Source organism: Salvelinus fontinalis, chromosome 10 (genome assembly GCF_029448725.1).
Source record: "Salvelinus fontinalis isolate EN_2023a chromosome 10, ASM2944872v1, whole genome shotgun sequence".
NCBI lineage: Eukaryota > Metazoa > Chordata > Actinopteri > Salmoniformes > Salmonidae > Salvelinus > Salvelinus fontinalis.
Genome location: NC_074674.1, coordinates 28,179,483 through 28,199,175, shown reverse-complemented (window position 1 = coordinate 28,199,175; position 19,693 = coordinate 28,179,483). Strand labels below are relative to the sequence as shown.

Genomic DNA, 19,693 nt, shown 5'->3' with positions numbered 1-19,693 from the left:
AAGGAATTTCAATAAATGATAGCAGTGGTTCCAAACCAGGAGTACTTGGACCCCGAGGGGGTACTTAACTCATGAGACCATCGGCCTACTGGTAAAATGCAAGAGGGGGTACTCCGGGCAGAACAAAATTCAGTTGGTGGTACAGTAACCAAAAAAGGTTGGGAACATTGAATTATAGCGTCCCTCTGAAATGGATAGTTTTTAAACGGGATACTGCACAATCCATTTTAATTCCACGTTCTGAGAAAAACAAGACAATCCACTGCGCCTCACACTGTATCTAAACTGTCTCGTCTCATGAGCAGTGTTTGAAGACAGTGCATTGCACATGCTGCCTTTTCCCCAGTCTTCACTGTATGGCAGTCTTTTACTCCTGTTAAGCCACTCGGGTCTGTGCCTCATCTTTCCACTATGTAAAATACAGGAGCTTGTTTACTATATTGATGGTAAACTTGTTTTTCTTGCCATTAAGTTACAACCCTTAGTGATGTCGGCTCGGGATATGGGAAAGTAGGTAAATAAAATGGATAATGATCATTAACATATACTGTAGAGACGAACGAGTCCCATCATATCTTTGGCCTAGTTTCAACCAAATGGGTGTCAAAGTAGGAATGATAGCAGGTAATGTTGTATTACCTTCACTGAAGATTGAAGGAAATATTCTACTCAAGTCATGCGATTGTATATCATGAAACCACACATGGTTAAGTTTGTGTTCTGCACTAATATTATGCTTGGAACTCTTGCCCCCATCCGTTTAGGCATATCTGGCAATGTGGGACTACTACATTTGTGACTTTGTCCCTAAAGAAGAGCATGTTAGAGGCTGTCTTGGGTACTCCTCAATAATGACTGAGCCACGTGCCTCAGGCACCATCTCACTCTGCCTTCTGATGCTCCTCAAGAGCAATAGCTCAACTGGTTCAGATGCCTGGGTGGGGAACCGCTTACTGTGGAGTATGTTAGACTACCTGAGAGCATATCAAAACGCCAACACTATAGGCTTGAGAAACAACAGCAATCAACTAGAAAGTTCAAAGCAAAAAACGACAGTACAACTTCAGTTGAGTGCCAATGTTTGTTTTATTATAAAAAATAAAATACAAATGACCCCGAGAGTACACAGCAGACCCCCACTAAACCAAAGCATTCAAATGTACCACACATTTCAGTGCATTCCCCAATTGTTTTTGGCTTGTTATAATGAAAGGGATATGCACTTCTGGACAACCACTTCCTTTTCAAGCGTCGGTATTTGTGCCGTTTTGGAAAAGTCTTACCACGCGAATCAATATCCGCTTAACATTATCCAACTATGGTTGAGGGAGAAATGTAAGCAACATCTGGGTTACAGGGCATCCTTGATTATGGGGCAAGTACATTGTTGCCGTATAATTCAAGTGCAACCCACCCCTAAGTGTGACCATCTAAAAATTAAAAACCTTCTGAGCTAGCTGGAGGTGTCACCACTCTGCCATCTAGCATTGGGTTATCTTTGCTTCCATACTTGATACAGGTCGCAGTCGCTATCTATATCAAAAGGTCGGGCAATCGAGGAGAAAAAGGCAAGAACTTATTACTATTTAGTCATTAAATTCCTCAAACACTAAAAACAAAGGACAGATGTGCTGCGGTTTACAAAGACACCCAATGCGCCATGACAATGCAACACACAAGGGATGAACCAGTGGCAAAAGTACCCACAGAGCAAACAGAATAATGTTAGTCTGAGGAAAGATTAAAAATGGCATTAATCTCACAAAAAGCATTCAAAACACTACTTTAACAACCAAAACAGATGTATCCCCCATAATAATAAAAGCAAGAGTAATATTCTTAGCAGATTAGAATGAGAGCAACACATTCTATCCACTGTCACTAAAGATGAACAGAAAGGTGAAACATTTACTAGAATGGCTTCATCTTTTCTCCCCACACACCAAGAGGTAACATGTAGATACACATTTACTTTTAAAGCACACACACAAATGACAGTAGCAATAATAACCATTCATTTTTGTTAAATATATATTTTTTAAACAAAGACATTACACATACCAACTGAGGTACATTGTGACAGAGATATTGCTTGTACTGGCAACTACAGACAGGAGTTATTGCAGCATACATCAGTGGGTTTATGTTTTTGCATAGCCTAGTCAGGTACAGTATATTACAGAGGCGTGTGTAGCTGAAATGAAGAGGAACACTTCAGGTAAAAGGAGGATATTATACAATGACAGAGCTTTGGCCTAGTGAGCAAGGTAAATGAAACTTGAGCTGACAACTGATGGCACTGGTGCCAATAGTAGATTTCTGATCAGTGTCAAATACAGATGTCCATAAAAAAAACACATGTTTGCTATTCATGACAATAGGACAGTATGCATATGTAAGTGAGACGTCACGTGTGGGTTGAGTACAGTAATTGGTTGGTACTGGCAAACAATCTCCAAAATATAAATTGTGCACTGTGCCTGCAGTACATGCGTGGGCAAGAACCCTGCCTCAAAAAAGACAAACATTGGTGAGGGTTGCCACGCACTCTGTTACCATGTTCGGGCCCCCTGGAGGGGGAGGGGTTCCTCGTGATCCAGAGGGATTCAATGAGCCATGACTTAAGCCCCCCCAATCATCACACCTGGGGATAGTTACCTCACCAGGGACCATATACCCAACCTGCCACTGAACCTAGCTTGTGCCCTCTTTGCTGGTATACTGGAGAGGCCATGTGGACCAGGTGGGGGGCTTGAGAGGAAAAGAGAGATAACCGCTTCTGAACATTGAAACCAAAAGAAAAAATAGGCTATTTGTAAAGAAAGTTTTTTTTACAAATAGCCTATTATTTACTACAGAAAAGATATCCAAACAATTATGTTCAGATATTACCGTGTCTGCAACTGTAGGCAAAGAAGAAAATTACAGAACAGATGAATGGAAGGATGTTTGTCCATGATTGACTGATAGCCCTTTATCTAGGTAAACATGTGAAAGCCAAAGAAGTTTGTTTGGCAATAATCTTGACCAGTAAGCAGAGTGCGCAATGGGACTGAAACTATGGGTCCCCATTATCCTCATTTCAAAAACAAGAACACCTTTTCAATTTCCATTACCTTCATCTATACTGCATCAAAATGAATGCACTTTAGCCTCTACATTTGCAGTTGGGAGATTTTTCCCAACCATTAAAAAAACCCATATGAAATCACAAGAAAACAAAACAAGCATTCATGAAAAAAATAAATCTTCCATTTACTAATTCAACATGCTTTCAGGTCAGTTCAAATATCAAACTAATTTCCATCATATCCTTTAACTAAACTTTTTTTTTTTCTACGCAAAATAGGGGTACCTAAGATAAAAATTCTACATGACCACAGATAAGGGAATTTCTCATACACGTTTGACTAAATAAATGTTGCGTATTCTACAGGCCACAGTTTTTGCGACATATGGGAGTCATGATATTGTTTTGTGGTTTCACTGAGTTTACCACATCCTAGAACAACAAGTTGCGCTGACCAATACATGTTAGACGCTTACACTTCCGACTCCATTTGTATAGAGGACTCCTCCGGACTACCAGGGGGGAAAAAATACATGCTCAAACATTTTTGCCATCTTCAAAAAGCATAGGTCTGAAATATAACCGCCTACTCATCAAATACAGAAGCCTAAAACACATCTAGTCTACCTGTACCCAACTGACCACCGTAGTAAGGCATTTCCCTATGCCTCAGAATGACCTCTAAATGGAGTCTGTTCATAGGCCTTCTGCAGCTCGATCCTCATGTCTGTTCCCTAGCAACCTACCAAGGCAGCTTAAGGTGTCTTATAGAAAACATGTTGTCCTAATGTGAGAATGAGAACAGGACTGTGTGCATGACAATGCTCTACGACTTTTGAAACATTACTTTTACAGTATCAAGGCTTCACACTGTTGAAGACATACAACTTAGGTGTAGGATCTTACATTTGAGCAAGTTTGCTACAGCAGGAAAATAATCATTCAGCAACAGGACATGTGACAATATAATTCATGGACATTTTTGTAGGGGTTGATACAATCATGTCTGAAATTTCAAAGTGAAAATTACAAAACTGCAGAATCCTTTTTAAATCTCAAATACACGAAAGAAAAAAAAGTACCACTGCTCTTTATTAAGCTTTACATATCTGCCTCAAGGCAATTTTTTCCCCAGAGCTTTTGTATTTTTAATTTGCACCCTTATGTAGACATTGCTGCACTCCACCCAGTACAATGCATCGAATGGGGTTGGAGTCGAGGGAAAATAAACATGTCACCAAATATAACAATGTGCATTTCATAAGTATTCTATTAAAGTTTGTAGTACAAAAGGCCTTAAGGCTGATACATAAAGCTTAATAAAGAGCAGTGTTACTAGCCAGAGCAGTGTGCAGGTTTCTTATTTTTTCTCAACTGTTACCATGCACCTGCAACAAAGATAACTCAGATGTGTGAGTGCCATGTGAATTTTAAAATCTCAAATGCACCAAATGTTTTACATTTCCTGAATTGCAGGAAAGTTAACCTGCAACAGAGTGATCAAATTAAGATCCTACATATTTATGGATAGATATTCAGAATAAATCTGTCAATTTCCTTTTTCATTAGATGTTAATAATAAACAGTGCGTCAGTCCATAACCTAATTGATCAGTGCTGTATGAAAGCAAATCAATACCCTAAATAATAAAACATAACTGCCATTTAAACAACCCCCCCCCCCCCCAACAAAAAAGCAGCTGGACTTGTGGTGCTTCTTCTTCTTCTTGGTGGAACAGTAAGATCACATGCACTCCACACCCGATTCTACAACTACGCTTCGACACACATGCTTAGGCAAGCGACGCACAACACCGAGGAACATGCAGTTTATCAGTGTGCAGCTATGCTAACACTACACACATAGCAAAGCCACCCCCACCCCACTGAATGGAAAATACCACCACAAATCCCTAGCATTGCTCCTATAGGGTTCACACACCACCGCAAGCCAAGGGTGAACGCAACAGCACACTGCAGGCCCAGTGCAGTCATAACATGATGAAACTAGGTACAGGGTGTCTATACTTAAAACCTTGGTTCACTCAGTCTGAGCCCCACACGACCAGGAGACTCGTGGTGAAGCTGCGTCACTATCAGGCTCTGGCTGTTGCTGGATCAAAACAGCAGCCGATTCATAAGTGCCAGCTTGGGGCCAATGGCCTGGGTGTGTGTCGCTTTATGTTTCAGACACGACGAATCAAAACACACTACCCACACACAGACACAAACAAATGACTCTATGCAATATCCTAGTGCATTGTTTATAAAAGTGGTCTAAAGCCTGGTGAGTTGAGTGCATTACACCAGGGGCCAGGGCACTTTGTGGCTACGCTAAATAAGACTACTCCTCTACACATCCTATAAAACACAATACACCCACAGCAGCACCTTGGTAGAGCTGTGTTGCTATTAATGTGGGTAAGATGGCCTCAGCCAAAGCTGGTTTTAGAGAGAAGTAAAACAATGACAAGAAAATGATAAAGGAGCAAAGTACTATAGAGCTGAACCTTCAGTATTCTTGGTAATATCACTGCCGGGCTGGGACACACACGGTCAACCACCACGAGGCTTTTTTATAGACACCAAGTTGCAGGCACAGCGATGGGATAATGTCACAGCTTACAGTCTTGAGTTCACTTGGCCACAGACAGAACTTGGCCGCACATCAAAACGTCTGTTCCAGTCCATTCAATACATTTCAGTCTGGCCAAGTGTTGACCCGAGTACTGGAGGAGTCACGAGGGATGGGAAGCGGGGGGGATTCAGGGGGAGGAGTCTGATGTTACTGGGACACAGTCCAGAGAGGGAGAGCCTATAAGAGACAGGCACATCTTCACTTCCCCTTCCCAGCCTCTTCTCTGGATGCAAATAGCCCTGCTGTCCCTCCGCGAGGAAACCAGGCACAGGCTAAGATGACTCAGGGGTGACATCACTTTGCAGCTGTCTCCTAGATTACACAGTACACACCCTTACAAAAACAAAACAAGTTCCATTTGTCACAGTTCGTACACTTTGTTCAGTCCCCTTGGGTCAGGATTGTGTCTTGAAGCATTATCTTCTGTTTTGACCCTTATGTGCTGGGGCCTAGAGGCCTGTGGGTTGGTGACTGTTGCGGTATACTGTCCTGTCCCCACGTAGGTGAAATGTTAGAAGGACCAGAAGAAAATGTCCAGGCCAGACAGTGGGGGTGGGTAGATGTAGTCAATTCTGTGCCAGCGTCAACCTCTTCTTACCACCTGGTGGTCTCTCTAGAAGTCTCAGCCCCTCCCCCATACAGGAAGACTTAGCATTTTTCCTCATCATCCCCTTGTTAAGAACTAAACAAAGCAGAGGGACCATGGGTATTAAACAATTAGCCACACGAAAAATCATATTTCTCAAATAAGGGCTTTTCTTTTTGTCATCGTCATTATATGGATCATAACTGAGAAAGATGTTAACCAACAGGACAACCTGGTTAATTTGATGAGTTATTGTGGGGCATTTCATTTGCTGGTGGTGTCGGAGTTATTGTTATGATGACAATGACAAGAGCTCTCCTGGGTCTCCCTCCCTAAAGCACAGATCGGGCAGCAACAGCAGCCTCTGGGATGGTAGGTGATGGAACTCAGACCAGGCGGTCTCCGGTGCTGGTGGTCTGACCCTGGGGCTGAGGTTGGGGCTCAGGGGTTCTCGCTTTGTGTCTGAGAGTGTGGTGGTGATCAGAGGCAGAGCAGCAGTCCCCCGTGGCCCCCTGACACACCCGCTCTTCGTCCTCCTCCGGCCCAGATCCCTCATCTAGTTGGCAAACGCACACCTCAATCCCTGAGTCGCCCGTCACGTGCCTGCGCCGGGTCAGCAGCTCCTCCAATGGGCCTTCAGGGTCCACCTCCACCGGTCGCTCTGATTGGCTGGGCACAGACGCGGCTTCTTCGTCTGATGACGAATTGGCGGTCTGCTCCTCTCTAGGCGCGTCCTCTGTTGGGGCCTCCAGCACCACGACCGCTTCTGGTTGGATGGAGGGCAGCAGGATAGCAGTGGTGGTCTCTGGGGGAATCTCGGAGTAAGGCGGAGGGGGAGTCGGGGGATGACCCACCACCTCTTCATAGTCAGGAAGCTTGCAGTCTGTCCAGAACCCTGGGTGTAAATAAACAAACACAAAGGAGTCAACCATCTTAACCCTTTACACTCATACCCATATATGGTTTGAAAATTGCAGATTTGGGCACCGATACCACCTGAATTGGATTGAAGTGGCTGTACAGTAATATGCTATAAATGACAGCAGAGCTCAAGCTCTACGCTGTATAGGTTTTGACTGACCGCCGTTCTGAAACTTGAGCACAGCACATGACAAGTTGCCCCCATCCCTACTGCAAATTGGGCAACTTTTGCAACATTTTGTTGTCTGAGGGAAAAGCTGTAAATTAAAAGGACTCTGTATTTTGAAAGATGAGACGTTGATTATAATAAATCCCGTTTTCGATGTCATACAATCAAGCCAAACAGCCATGAGTCCAAATGCGAACTTCACATTTCCATATCATATACCGTGTCAACGTCTCTGATCGCTATGTTTGATGTACAGTTACAAGATGACATGGCGTCTTACCCTGGGTTGTTCTGAACAGAATGAGCCCGTTTGTAATTTTGATACGCGTAGAAAGGATTCGTGCATGTTCTGCTGCAAATTTTCTTCACAATAGACAATCTGTTTCTCTGAATTGCCCTGTAAAAGCCTGACACTAAGATCGTATTTTATAACTTAGCTTGGTGTTTTCAGTAAACCAAAACTTCTGTACTTTTTTGATAGTAGAACATGAAAAATGGTTCGGTACCAGATTATTATTATTTTTTTTATTTTTTTTTTTACTTCCGTCAAACGTGTCAAGCCTGTCTATCAGCGCAGCCAACCCCTATTATAGTGCGTACCGTACCTGCTCCACTTCATTGCTAGCCTGCACTGGGAGTCTGGGCTGCATCATGTTAGCTCCCCGCTCATGCGCCACAGAAGTTGACACGCTTGAATAATGTGACACAGCATGTAGAACTGTTAATTACTGTTCGCAAAACAATGTCCATACAGGCTACAACCCTTTACAATGGACGAAGATACCCGTAGTTTCCAGCTTTGTAGGCTAAATGTCCTTGCTAGCTGACAGCTAAAATCAATTCATTACCCTAGTACTTTGTCATAATCTGCAAACCATAATGCAAAATATGCTGATTGCCACCAAAAACTTCATTCATTCACTTATTCGGTCTCTCCCAAAGATGATCTATTGCCTCAGCGAACTGACTGTGCTCCGACAGGCCGCCCCCCTCTTGCTTCGCAAATGACGTCATTACTAGCTAAAGAGACAGCACACAGTTTTATAAAATAAGCTACGTCTAGGCAAATGTTGCTGATCAGTACAATAAAATGCCACATGGAAGGGAAACAGCTTGTCAACTGCCCCATGAAATCAGCCAAAACAAGCTCTAACTCAATGCATGCACACTCCTATTGAATATAAATTGACCTGTATTGTGGATAGGCCTAGGCTACATCTTGATGTACCTAGTTTATCAATAGAGATTTACCATTCAAATAAATGATTCCCATTATGTCGTTAAATTGGTAAAAACTAAGTCAAATTGACTGTATAATTGATTCATTAATGCATACACAGACGTCTCAAATGTCGACGTAATTAAATGCAACTGCAATGATTTTAAACTCAAAAGATGCAATGATTGAACAGAGCTGTAGCTGACTTAATCTGTCTAGATCAAGTACCATTCCCGTGACTTTGGCTAATATGCCTTGTTTTTTTGCTGTGGTATCATTTTGGTATTGGGAATTATGATGCTATCGAGTATTGCGATACTAAACCTGGTATCCAAGTAAAAATTCTGCCATCGTGACAACCCTATAAACTTGTCATTTTGGTAATAGAAGAAGCTTTCAAATGATGCCCACCTGACCCCATTGTGATTTATAAAAATGGGCTGCTTTTGGACTGCGTAAAAAGTAATTGTGTGATGGCGGGGATGCAGTATTCTAAACAACTAGAAGTGTGCTTGCTCTAGTTCAACAGCACAGCAAAAAATATATAACTTTTTAGTGGAAGACTCTTCTTTTAGTCAAAATTGCATTGAAATTACCTAGGAACTGTTCACACTTTGGAGAGGTGTGTGGCCACATGGAGACACCAGTTAATCCTCTCACTCAAATCCTTGTCATTTTTTTGTCTGTTGCACCTACCCCAGATTTTCCAGGAATATTTTTATCACGTTACTGAATGTATCCAGAGTATTTTCAGATTTCATTATCAAGAAATGCAGCGAAAAAAAGTAAATATCAAAATGCACATAAAATCAACAGTATAATGTTTGGATTCAGTCTGGTTTCAAGTGATCTGTTGTGTCCTCAACTTTGGTCTAATAATTTTCCTGTAATCTCCAAACTGTTCCCTTTCAAATGCTACCATGCTTATGCATTTAATATTTATTTTGTAAGAACATTTAAATTTAGCCCTAACCATTTAGGCCAATTCCCACAAGTGTAAAGGGTTAACACGGTCAAGATAGGATTAGCTGGTGTTGAACTAAATAACTAATTGTCAGGTGTGGTTCTGAATCTGATAAGAAGCATCTCCAAGCCACCAGGCCTAATTACTCTAAACAGTTAACTCACGAGGGACAAGTGAAGTCATTTCAGGGATGTAGTAGGTGCAATAAGTATCCAGTTGGTGCTGAGAAACTCACTTAGGTTGAGGGGTGGAGGGGAGATGAAGGAGCTAGAAGCACCCTGGTAGGCCATAAGGCTGATTTCGCGCTGGCGCTGCTCCTGCTGCAGCCGCATCTTGACCCGACGGTGACGGTAGGCACAGCAGCAACTCAGCATTATGATGAGGGTCCACACCAGCCAGAACCCTGCATAAAATCATGTAGTTACATTCAATCAACTCATTTTGGCCAATGCTAATTTGTTTCAGCGCTATTGATTTCAGCATTACTACATGATTATTTGTCAAATTGGAGTGACTCAATGAAAGTGACAAATTCAGAGATTCCCATAATGAAGAATACATCATGTAAAAATCTGAGGAAAATAAATAATGGGAAGAGGGACAGAGTGGTGCTAGAAAGGCAAGGATAGAAGAGGAAACTCCGAACATACACCACAGCTCGTAGTAGTAGGTGCAGCACTCCGTCTCCCCGCAGCAGTACCCCATCTCGCACCGGTATTGCTCATTGTTCACTCCAAAACAGAACTCCTTACCCTAAACACAAACACACAGGCATGCAATTCAGTGACATCTCTCACACACACACACACAACTGGGAGAAAATCTCAGGATTATGCAAACATGCTCAGCTGTTTGACAAAGTTACATTGGCATTTACTGCACAAAACACTAACAAGCAAGCCTGCAAAGTCACAGACCCACTTTCACTGTGGATGAACATTCAAATAGCATTCAATGCGTTAAATCAAATGAGAAAATAGTGCATTCTGAAAGTATTCAGACCTCTTCCATTTTTCCACATTATGGCCTTATGCTAAAATTGATTAAATAAAAGCCTCAATCCACACACAATACCCCATAACTGTATCACATCCGGCCGTGATTGGGAGTCCCATAGCGTGGTGCACAATTGGCCCGGCGTCGCCCAGGTTTGGCCATCATTGCAAATAAGAATTTGTTCTTAACTGACTTGCTTAGTTATATATATATATATACAAAAAAATTTTGAATAATGACAAAGTGAAAACGGGTTTAAACAATTTTTGCAAATAAAAACATTAACGGAAATACCCAATTTACATTAAAGTATTCAGACCCTTTGCTATGAGACTCGAAATTGAGCTCAGGCGCATCCTGTTTCCATTGATCATCCTTTTTCTACAACTTGTAGTCCACCAGTAGTAAATTAAATTGATTGGACATGATTTGAAAGGCACACACCTGTCTATACAAGGTCCCACAGTTCATGTAGCACTCCACCAATCATGCCTTTATGGTAGAGTGACCAGACGGAAACCACTCCTTAGTAAAATGCACGACAGCCCGCTTGGAGTTTGCCAAAAGGCACCTAAAGGACTCAGACCATGAGAAACAATTATCTGGTCTGATGAAACCAAGATTGATTTCTTCGGCCTGACTGCCAAGCGTCACGTCTGGAGGAAACCTGGCACCATCCCTACGGTGAAGCATGGTGGCGGCAGCGTCATGCTGTAGGAATGTTTTTCAGAGGCAGGGACTGGGAGACGAGTCAGGATCAAGGGAAAGATGAACAGCAAAGTACAGAGATCCTTGATGAAAACCTGCTCCAGAGCGCTCAGTACCTCAGACTGGGATGGCGGTTCACCTTCCAACAGGACAACGACCCTAAGGACACAGCCAAGACAACACAGGAGTAGCTTCGGGACAAGTCTCTGAACGTCCTTGAAAAGGCCCAGCCAGAGCCCGGACTTGAAACCGATCGAACGTCTCTGGAGAGATCTGAAAATAGCTGTGTAGCGACGCTCACCATCAAACCTGACAGAACTTGAGAGGATCTGCAGAGAATGAGAGAAACTCCCCAAATACAGGTGTGCCAAGCTTGTAGTGTCATACGAAGAAGACAGTGAGGCTGTAATCGCTGCCAAAGGTGTTTCAACAAAGTACTGAGTGAAGGGTCTGACTACTTATGTAAATGTGATATTTTAGTTGTTTCTTTTTGATAAATTTGCAAACATTTCTAAACCTGTTTTTGTTTTGTCATTATGGGGTATTGTGTAGATTGGTGAGGGGGGGAAATAATTTTATACATTTTAGGAGAAGGCTGTATATGTAACAAAATGTGGGAAAAGTCAAGGGGGCTGAACACTTTCCAAATGCACTGTAGGTGTTGCATTGACAGGTAAGTGACATCCCCTGATTATACAAACATATCATAGAAGCTACCAAATGCACTCAAGTTGTTTTAACTAAGTCTAGCGGAGTAGCATTTTAACCAGGTACTGTAATAGGCTAAATAAAACTGGTTTGTGGCCAGTAGCTAGCTAACAGTTACAGCAAGTTATATGCACCACTACCAACAAATACATAAAAGGAAAAGTGCAGTTACTTAGCTAGAAAGCTAGCTAGCCAGCTAACCAGTAATTTTGCGCGCTGTGTTTACTGGTGGTAGCTAACAGCCAGCTATCGAAGTTACTTGTATACTTCAAAATAGTAAATTGTCCAGTAGCTACAGATAAAATCTCACTGTATGTCTACAAAATCTTATGCTTGCAAACATTAGCTAGCTAGTTTAGTGGACCGCCACATCAAATTTGTTTTCAGTTTGGATATTCGAAGTTTGCTCGTCAGTACCTCGCCCACTGAAGGTCCTAGGACGATGAGTGGTAAGTAGAATCAGATGACGGTAGAGAGCAAGGGTAAACCTTTTTTCAAATCCATCCCATTTTTTGGTTTAAAAAAAAAAAAAAAAAAAAAAGGGGGAATATTATACATTTGAGGCTAAAGGACCATCTTTAAAAAAGTGCCATCAGCAGAACCTGGTGTTTACAGGATTTAATCAATTAAAGCTGCAATAATGTTCTTTTTGGAGAACTGAAAAATCACATAGAAAAGTGAGTTATAGATCTGTCATTCTTATTGAAACCAAGCCGTAGATCTGTTAAGTGCGCTATTTCTATGCTTCCCGTTTAGTTTTTCCCCGTCTCACTTTTGTACACCAGCTTCAAATAGTTGGAAATACAATATTTTTTTGTTATGGAAAATATATTTCACAGCAGATTAGATGGCACAATTATTCTCTACACTATACTTACTTGTTTTGTTACAAACTGAAATTACTGTAGGCAAACTATTAGATTTCTGTATAGTGCATCTTAAATGATCTAGAGCACTTAAGCCAACTTTGTCCCCCCCCACAACAATTACATTTTTAAATGTGATACTTTATTTTGAATGTGTTATGTAAAAATTACAAGATCTCCCCCAGCAAAGAACCCACCCCTGCCTATGATCTTCAGTGTTTCCCCTAGCATATTTTTCAGCAGCGGTGGGAAAGTTAGGGGTGGGTTCTTTGCTGGGGGAGATTTTTAATAGAACGACTGACAAGGTCACTTCTTGTGACTTAAAAAAAACATTCTACTCTCAAAATGTCATTACGTTGACACCATCTGAAATAACTGACGCACACCATTAGCACTGTAGGGAGATGAGGCGCAAGCGACGGCTGTACGCTCATGGCTCTCATTTGCGCCAGTGCTCACCGTTTTCTACAAATATACGTTGTAACTTGCCATTTTTTATTAAGTTATACCTAACATTGAATACCTTCCTATCCATATGAGCGGTGGGTTCCTTTACCTCTCATGAAAGGTACACCTTAGTTTTTCCCCAAAAATAATTCCCCTTAGATGTTATACATATTTAATCCTATTACAATTGTGGTTATTTGTTCACATACAGATATTTTTTTAAATAATTTCTTATCCAAATGACATACTGTGCCTTCGGAAAGTATTTAGACCCCTTGACATGTTCCACATTTAGTTATGTTACAGCCTTATTCTAAAATGTATTAAATAGATTTTCCCCCCACATCAATCTACACACAATACCCCATAATGACAAAGCAAAAAAAGTTAACATTTTGTTAATTACAAATCAACTGAAATGTCAGTTACATAAGTATTCAGACCCAGCATGATACTACCATCACCCTGGATCACCATAGGGATGGTGCCAGGTTTCCTCCAGACATGACATTTGGCATTCAGGCCAAAGAGTTCAATCTTGGTTTCATCAGACCAGATAATCTTGTTTCTCATGGTCATGGTCTTTAGGTGCCTTTTGGCAAACTCCAAGCGGGCTGTAATGTGCCTTTTACTGAGGAGTGGCTTCCATCTGGCCATTCTACCATAAAGGCCTGATTGGTAGAGTGCTGCAAAGATGGTTGTGCTTCTGGAAGGTTCTCCCATCTCCACAGAGGAACTCTGGATCTCCGTCAGAGTGACCATCAGATTCTTGGTCACCTCACTAACCAAGGCCCTTCTCCCGATTGCCCAGTTTGGCCAGCTCTAGGAAGAGTCTTGGTGGTTCCCCTCCCGCTCCGTGGCTCGACGACTCATTGCGAGCTCACAGAACAGGGCTCCGGGCAGCCGAGCGGAAATGGAGGAAAACTCGCCTCCCTGCGGACCTGGCATCCTTTCACTCCCTCCTCTCTACATTTTCCTCTTCTGTCTCTGCTGCTAAAGCCACTTTCTACCACTCTAAATTCCAAGCATCTGCCTCTAACCCTAGGAAGCTCTTTGCCACCTTCTCCTCCCTCCTGAATCCTCCTCCCCCTCCCCCCCCCTCCTCCCTCTCTGCAGACGACTTCGTCAACCATTTTGAAAAGAAGGTCGACGACATCCGATCCTCGTTCGCTAAGTCAAACGACACCGCTGGTTCTGCTCACACTGCCCAACCCTGTGCTTTGACCTCTTTCTCCCCTCTCTCTCCAGATGAAATCTCGCGTCTTGTGACGGCCGGCCGCCCAACAACCTGCCCGCTTGACCCTATCCCCTCCTCTCTTCTCCAGACCATTTCCGGAGACCTTCTACCTTACCTCACCTCGCTCATCAACTCATCCTTGACCGCTGGCTACGTCCCTTCCGTCTTCAAGAGAGCGAGAGTTGCACCCCTTCTGAAAAAACCTACACTCGATCCCTCCGATGTCAACAACTACAGACCAGTATCCCTTCTTTCTTTTCTCTCCAAAACTCTTGAACGTGCCGTCCTTGGCCAGCTCTCCTGCTATCTCTCTCAGAATGACCTTCTTGATCCAAATCAGTCAGGTTTCAAGACTAGTCACTCAACTGAGACTGCTCTTCTCTGTATCACGGAGGCGCTCCGCACTGCTAAAGCTAACTCTCTCTCCTCTGCTCTCATCCTTCTAGACCTATCGGCTGCCTTCGATACTGTGAACCATCAGATCCTCCTCTCCACCCTCTCCGAGTTGGGCATCTCCGGCGCGGCCCACGCTTGGATTGCGTCCTACCTGACAGGTCGCTCCTACCAGGTGGCGTGGCGAGAATCTGTCTCCTCACCACGCGCTCTCACCACTGGTGTCCCCCAGGGCTCTGTTCTAGGCCCTCTCCTATTCTCGCTATACACCAAGTCACTTGGCTCTGTCATAACCTCACATGGTCTCTCCTATCATTGCTATGCAGACGACACACAATTAATCTTCTCCTTTCCCCCTTCTGATGACCAGGTGGCGAATCGCATCTCTGCATGTCTGGCAGACATATCAGTGTGGATGACGGATCACCACCTCAAGCTGAACCTCGGCAAGACGGAGCTGCTCTTCCTCCCGGGGAAGGACTGTCCGTTCCATGATCTCGCCATCACGGTTGACAACTCCATTGTGTCCTCCTCCCAGAGCGCTAAGAACCTTGGCGTGATCCTGGACAACACCCTGTCGTTCTCCACCAACATCAAGGCGGTGGCCCGTTCCTGTAGGTTCATGCTCTACAACATCCGCAGAGTACGACCCTGCCTCACACAGGAAGCGGCGCAGGTCCTAATCCAGGCACTCGTCATCTCCCGTCTGGATTACTGCAACTCGCTGCTGGCTGGGCTCCCTGCCTGTGCCATTAAACCCCTACAACTCATCCAGAACGCCGCAGCCCGTCTGGTGTTCAACCTTCCCAAGTTCTCTCACGTCACCCCGCTCCTCCGCTCTCTCCACTGGCTTCCAGTTGAAGCTCGCATCCGCTACAAGACCATGGTGCTTGCCTACGGAGCTGTGAGGGGAACGGCACCTCAGTACCTTCAGGCTCTGATCAGGCCCTACACCCAAACAAGGGCACTGCGTTCATCCACCTCTGGCCTGCTCGCCTCCCTACCACTGAGGAAGTACAGTTCCCGCTCAGCCCAGTCAAAACTGTTCGCTGCTCTGGCCCCCCAATGGTGGAACAAACTCCCTCACGACGCCAGGACAGCGGAGTCAATCACCACCTTCCGGAGACACCTGAAACCCCACCTCTTCAAGGAATACCTAGGATAAAGCAATCCTTCTGCCCCCCCCCCCCCCCCCTTAAAAGATCTGATGCACTATTGTAAAGTGGCTGTTCCACCGGATGCCATAAGGTGAATGCACCAATTTGTAAGTCGCTCTGGATAAGAGCGTCTGCTAAATGACTTAAATGTTCCAAACTTCCTCCATTTAAGTGTTCTTGGGGACCTTCAATGCTGCAGAAATGTTTTGGTACCCTTCCCCAGATCTGGGCCACGACACAACCCTGTCTCGGATCTCTATGGACAATTCCTTCGACCTCATGGCTTGGTTTTTGCTCTGACATGTACTGTCAACTGTAGGACCTTATATAGACAGGTGTGTGCCTTTCCAAATCCTCTCCAATCAATTGAATTTACCACAGGTGGACTCCAATCAAGTTGTAGAAACATCAAGGATGATGAATGGGAACACCGGAGCTCAATTTTGAGTCTCATAGCAAAAGGGTCTGAATGTAAATGTAATATTTAATAAATCGGCAAAAAATTCTAAAAACCTGTTTTTGCTTTGTCATTATGGGGTACTGTTTGTAGATTGGAGGAAAACATATTTAATCCCTTTTAGAATAAGGCTGTAACAAAATGTGGAAAAAGTCAAAGGGTCGGAATACTTTACTAAATCAAATCTAATTTTATTTGTCACATACACATGGTTAGCAGATGTTAATGTGAGTGTAGCGAAATGCTTGTGCTTCTAGTTCCGACAATGCAGTAATAACCAACGAGTAATCGAACCTAGCAATTTCACAACTACCTTATACACCCAAGTGTAAAGGGATGAAGAATATGTACATAAAGATATATGAATGAGTGATGGTACAGAACGGCATAAGCAAGATGCAGTAGATGGTATCGAGTACAGTATATACATATGAGAAGAGTAATGTAGGGTATGTAAACATTATATCTAAGTTCCTCGGCGTACACATCACAGACAAACTGAATTGGTCCACCTACACAGACAGCGTGGTGAACCGCTGTCTGTGGCACTGTACCTGTAAAACCACTTGATGTTAAGTCACAGACCTCCCTCCTTCATAGTACACCCATTAGAATTTCCATTGCTCTGATTTCATGAATATTTCCAATTGTTGGTCCTTTTTTCAATAATTCACTGTCCATGAGCTATAACCTGTTTTCAGGGTACACCTTTTATTTATTTTTTTTACAGATATTTATACTATTACAGCTGTGGATATTTGTTCACATACAGATCAACATTTCTGTAGCTCTATATGAAGATGGTTTTGAAATCTAAAGCTGAAAAATATTTTCAATATTGCACATACTTCACATCATGTATATACACCACTAGGTGGAGCCATTGACCACAATACCTCTTACCCTGTGGACTTACTTGTATTGACAGACCTCTCACTGGCACCACCAGCTGATTGTCTTCCCTAATCCCTATGTACTTGTCCATTCCGTCTGTCATTGTTTTGATGAACGCCATTGATGAAGCCCGAAACGTAAATATTTTATTAGTAGTTTAAATAAAATTTAAAAAATTGCATCCAACACAAGTGTTAGTTGCATAGGGTGGAGAGTTGATTGAATGAGCTATAATTAGTTGTCAGAGGAATGATTACAAACATTATGGTATTGTCCAAATTGGGAATTTAGCCAAGACACCGGGGTAAGAACCTATTCTCTCACGAGAAGTAGGCCTACCATGTTAAGCTATTCAATAACCAGAGCCAAGATACCAATTTCTTGCCCCTTCTGAAAAACTGAAAAACTACATCTTCCACAGGAATGTCATGAGCATACCACCCTGCATACCACTACTGGCTTGCTTCTGAAGCTAAGCAGGGTTGGTCCTGGTCAGTCCCTGGATGGGAGACCAGATGCTGCTGGAAGTGGTGTTGGAGGGCCAGTAGGAGGCACTCTTTCCTCTGGTCTAAAAAAAAAAAAATATCCCAATGCCCCAGGGCAGTGATTGGGGACACTGCCTTGTGTAGGGTGCCGTCTTTCGGATGGGACGTTAAACGGGTGTCCTGACTCTCTGAGGTCATTAAAGATCCCATGGCACTTATCGTAAGAGTAGGGGTGTTAACCCCGGTGTCCTGGCTAAATTCCCAATCTGGCCCTCAAACCATCATGGTCACCTAATAATCCCCAGTTTACAATTGGCTCATTCATCCCCCTCCTCTCCCCTGTAACTATTCCCCAGGTCGTTGCTGCAAATGAGAACGTGTTCTCAGTCAACTTACCTGGTAAAATAACGGTAAAATAAAAAATAAAATAACACCTAAAACATATGCACTTGTGGAGATCAAAGCTTGTGGAGACTGGTATAAGCAGTTTGAAACTTCCACCTAGCCTGTAAGAGGGACTGACCTAACGTCAAGTGGTTTTACACATAGGTCATTTGGATAAGAAACTATTGAAAATTAAATCTGTATGCAAACAAAAAAACACAGCTATAACAGGATAAATTGCTTTTAAAAAATTAAGGAAAGGAATTTTGGAAAAATTAAGTGTACCTTTCATATGAGGTAAAGGAACCCACCACACTTGTCTGTAGATCATATGAATAGGGAGTTAACATTTAGAACTATCACAAGAAATATGCCAAAAAAAAAAAAAAACATCTTTCTTTTTTTTAATAAATCTGAGAAGTGGTGAACTAGAAATATCATTAATACAGCATGGATGAGGGGGGGTTAAATATAACACTCTTAGTAACCAAAAGGTAATCCCAACAAAATATTGGGCCTTCAGCTACTGGAGGCCCGAAACAGTGTGTATAATCTTTATATTAGGTCTAATTCTCCTGAATTGGAACACAATGTATATATTTTTTTTACTTTCACGCAATCACCGGTATTGTACTTTTACTAAGGTCCCCTACACCACCGGAGCGCAAGAAAACAGCATATTTTCTTCTTTTTACCCTCTTAAGGAAAAACCCAACTATCGGTAAAAACAAAGTGTGAACCTTCTTCTCTACCATCATCTGATTCGAACTGGCATCATCCTTGGAACAAATTACAAATTAGCAAATTCAAAATATCGAAAGCAAAAAAAATATACTGCGGTGCTCTACCAGACAAAATAACCTAACGTTAGGGTAGCTAGCTATGGGTGGTTTATCAACTAATCTTACCAATACTTTCAGAACTTCGGATAATATCTTAAATATTTCAAGCTATAAACATAGAAGCTATAAATATATCAACAAACACACGATTTGTCCAAACTGACGTCACCCAAAGTTGGAGTTGCTAGCGAGCCATGCCCAAGTTCCTTTGTGGGGAAACAAAAAGGCACAATAGAAGGCCTAGGATCCAGCTGCGATCCACGGGCTTGGTTAAAAGCGCTTACCGCGCTATGAACGCAAACTGCAGCTTACCTGTACCAAACAGGTCCCGATGCAAAGCAGACCTACAATGGATCCCAGTGTTTTCTGTGGCATCTTTCTGGGTTGTTGGCCAACAACACGACGGGAATCATATAGCAGTTGATCCACAACTTGTGAAATGAACAGCTAATTCAAACCGTTACGTACGTGACATGTTTTGTCTCTGTCGGAAGGCGTTCAGTGACTCAAACCTGAACCAGAAACAGGGATGTTGCACTAGCCACTGGGTGGC

The 19,693-nt window shown here is 42.9% G+C and overlaps 1 protein-coding gene across 1 annotated transcript; it reads right to left on the bottom strand.

The window, feature by feature from the left end:
* Window positions 1-1,067: 1,067 nt before the first annotated feature.
* On the bottom strand, window positions 1,068-19,693 carry LOC129863923 (WW domain-binding protein 1-like). The gene is made up of 4 exons (XM_055936352.1): window positions 19,453-19,693; window positions 10,217-10,319; window positions 9,802-9,969; window positions 1,068-7,188 (listed from the first exon to the last, which is right to left on the bottom strand). The coding sequence occupies exons 1-4, from the start codon at window positions 19,513-19,515 to the stop codon at window positions 6,680-6,682; spliced, it is 843 nt and encodes a 280-aa protein (XP_055792327.1). The 5' UTR covers window positions 19,516-19,693; the 3' UTR covers window positions 1,068-6,679.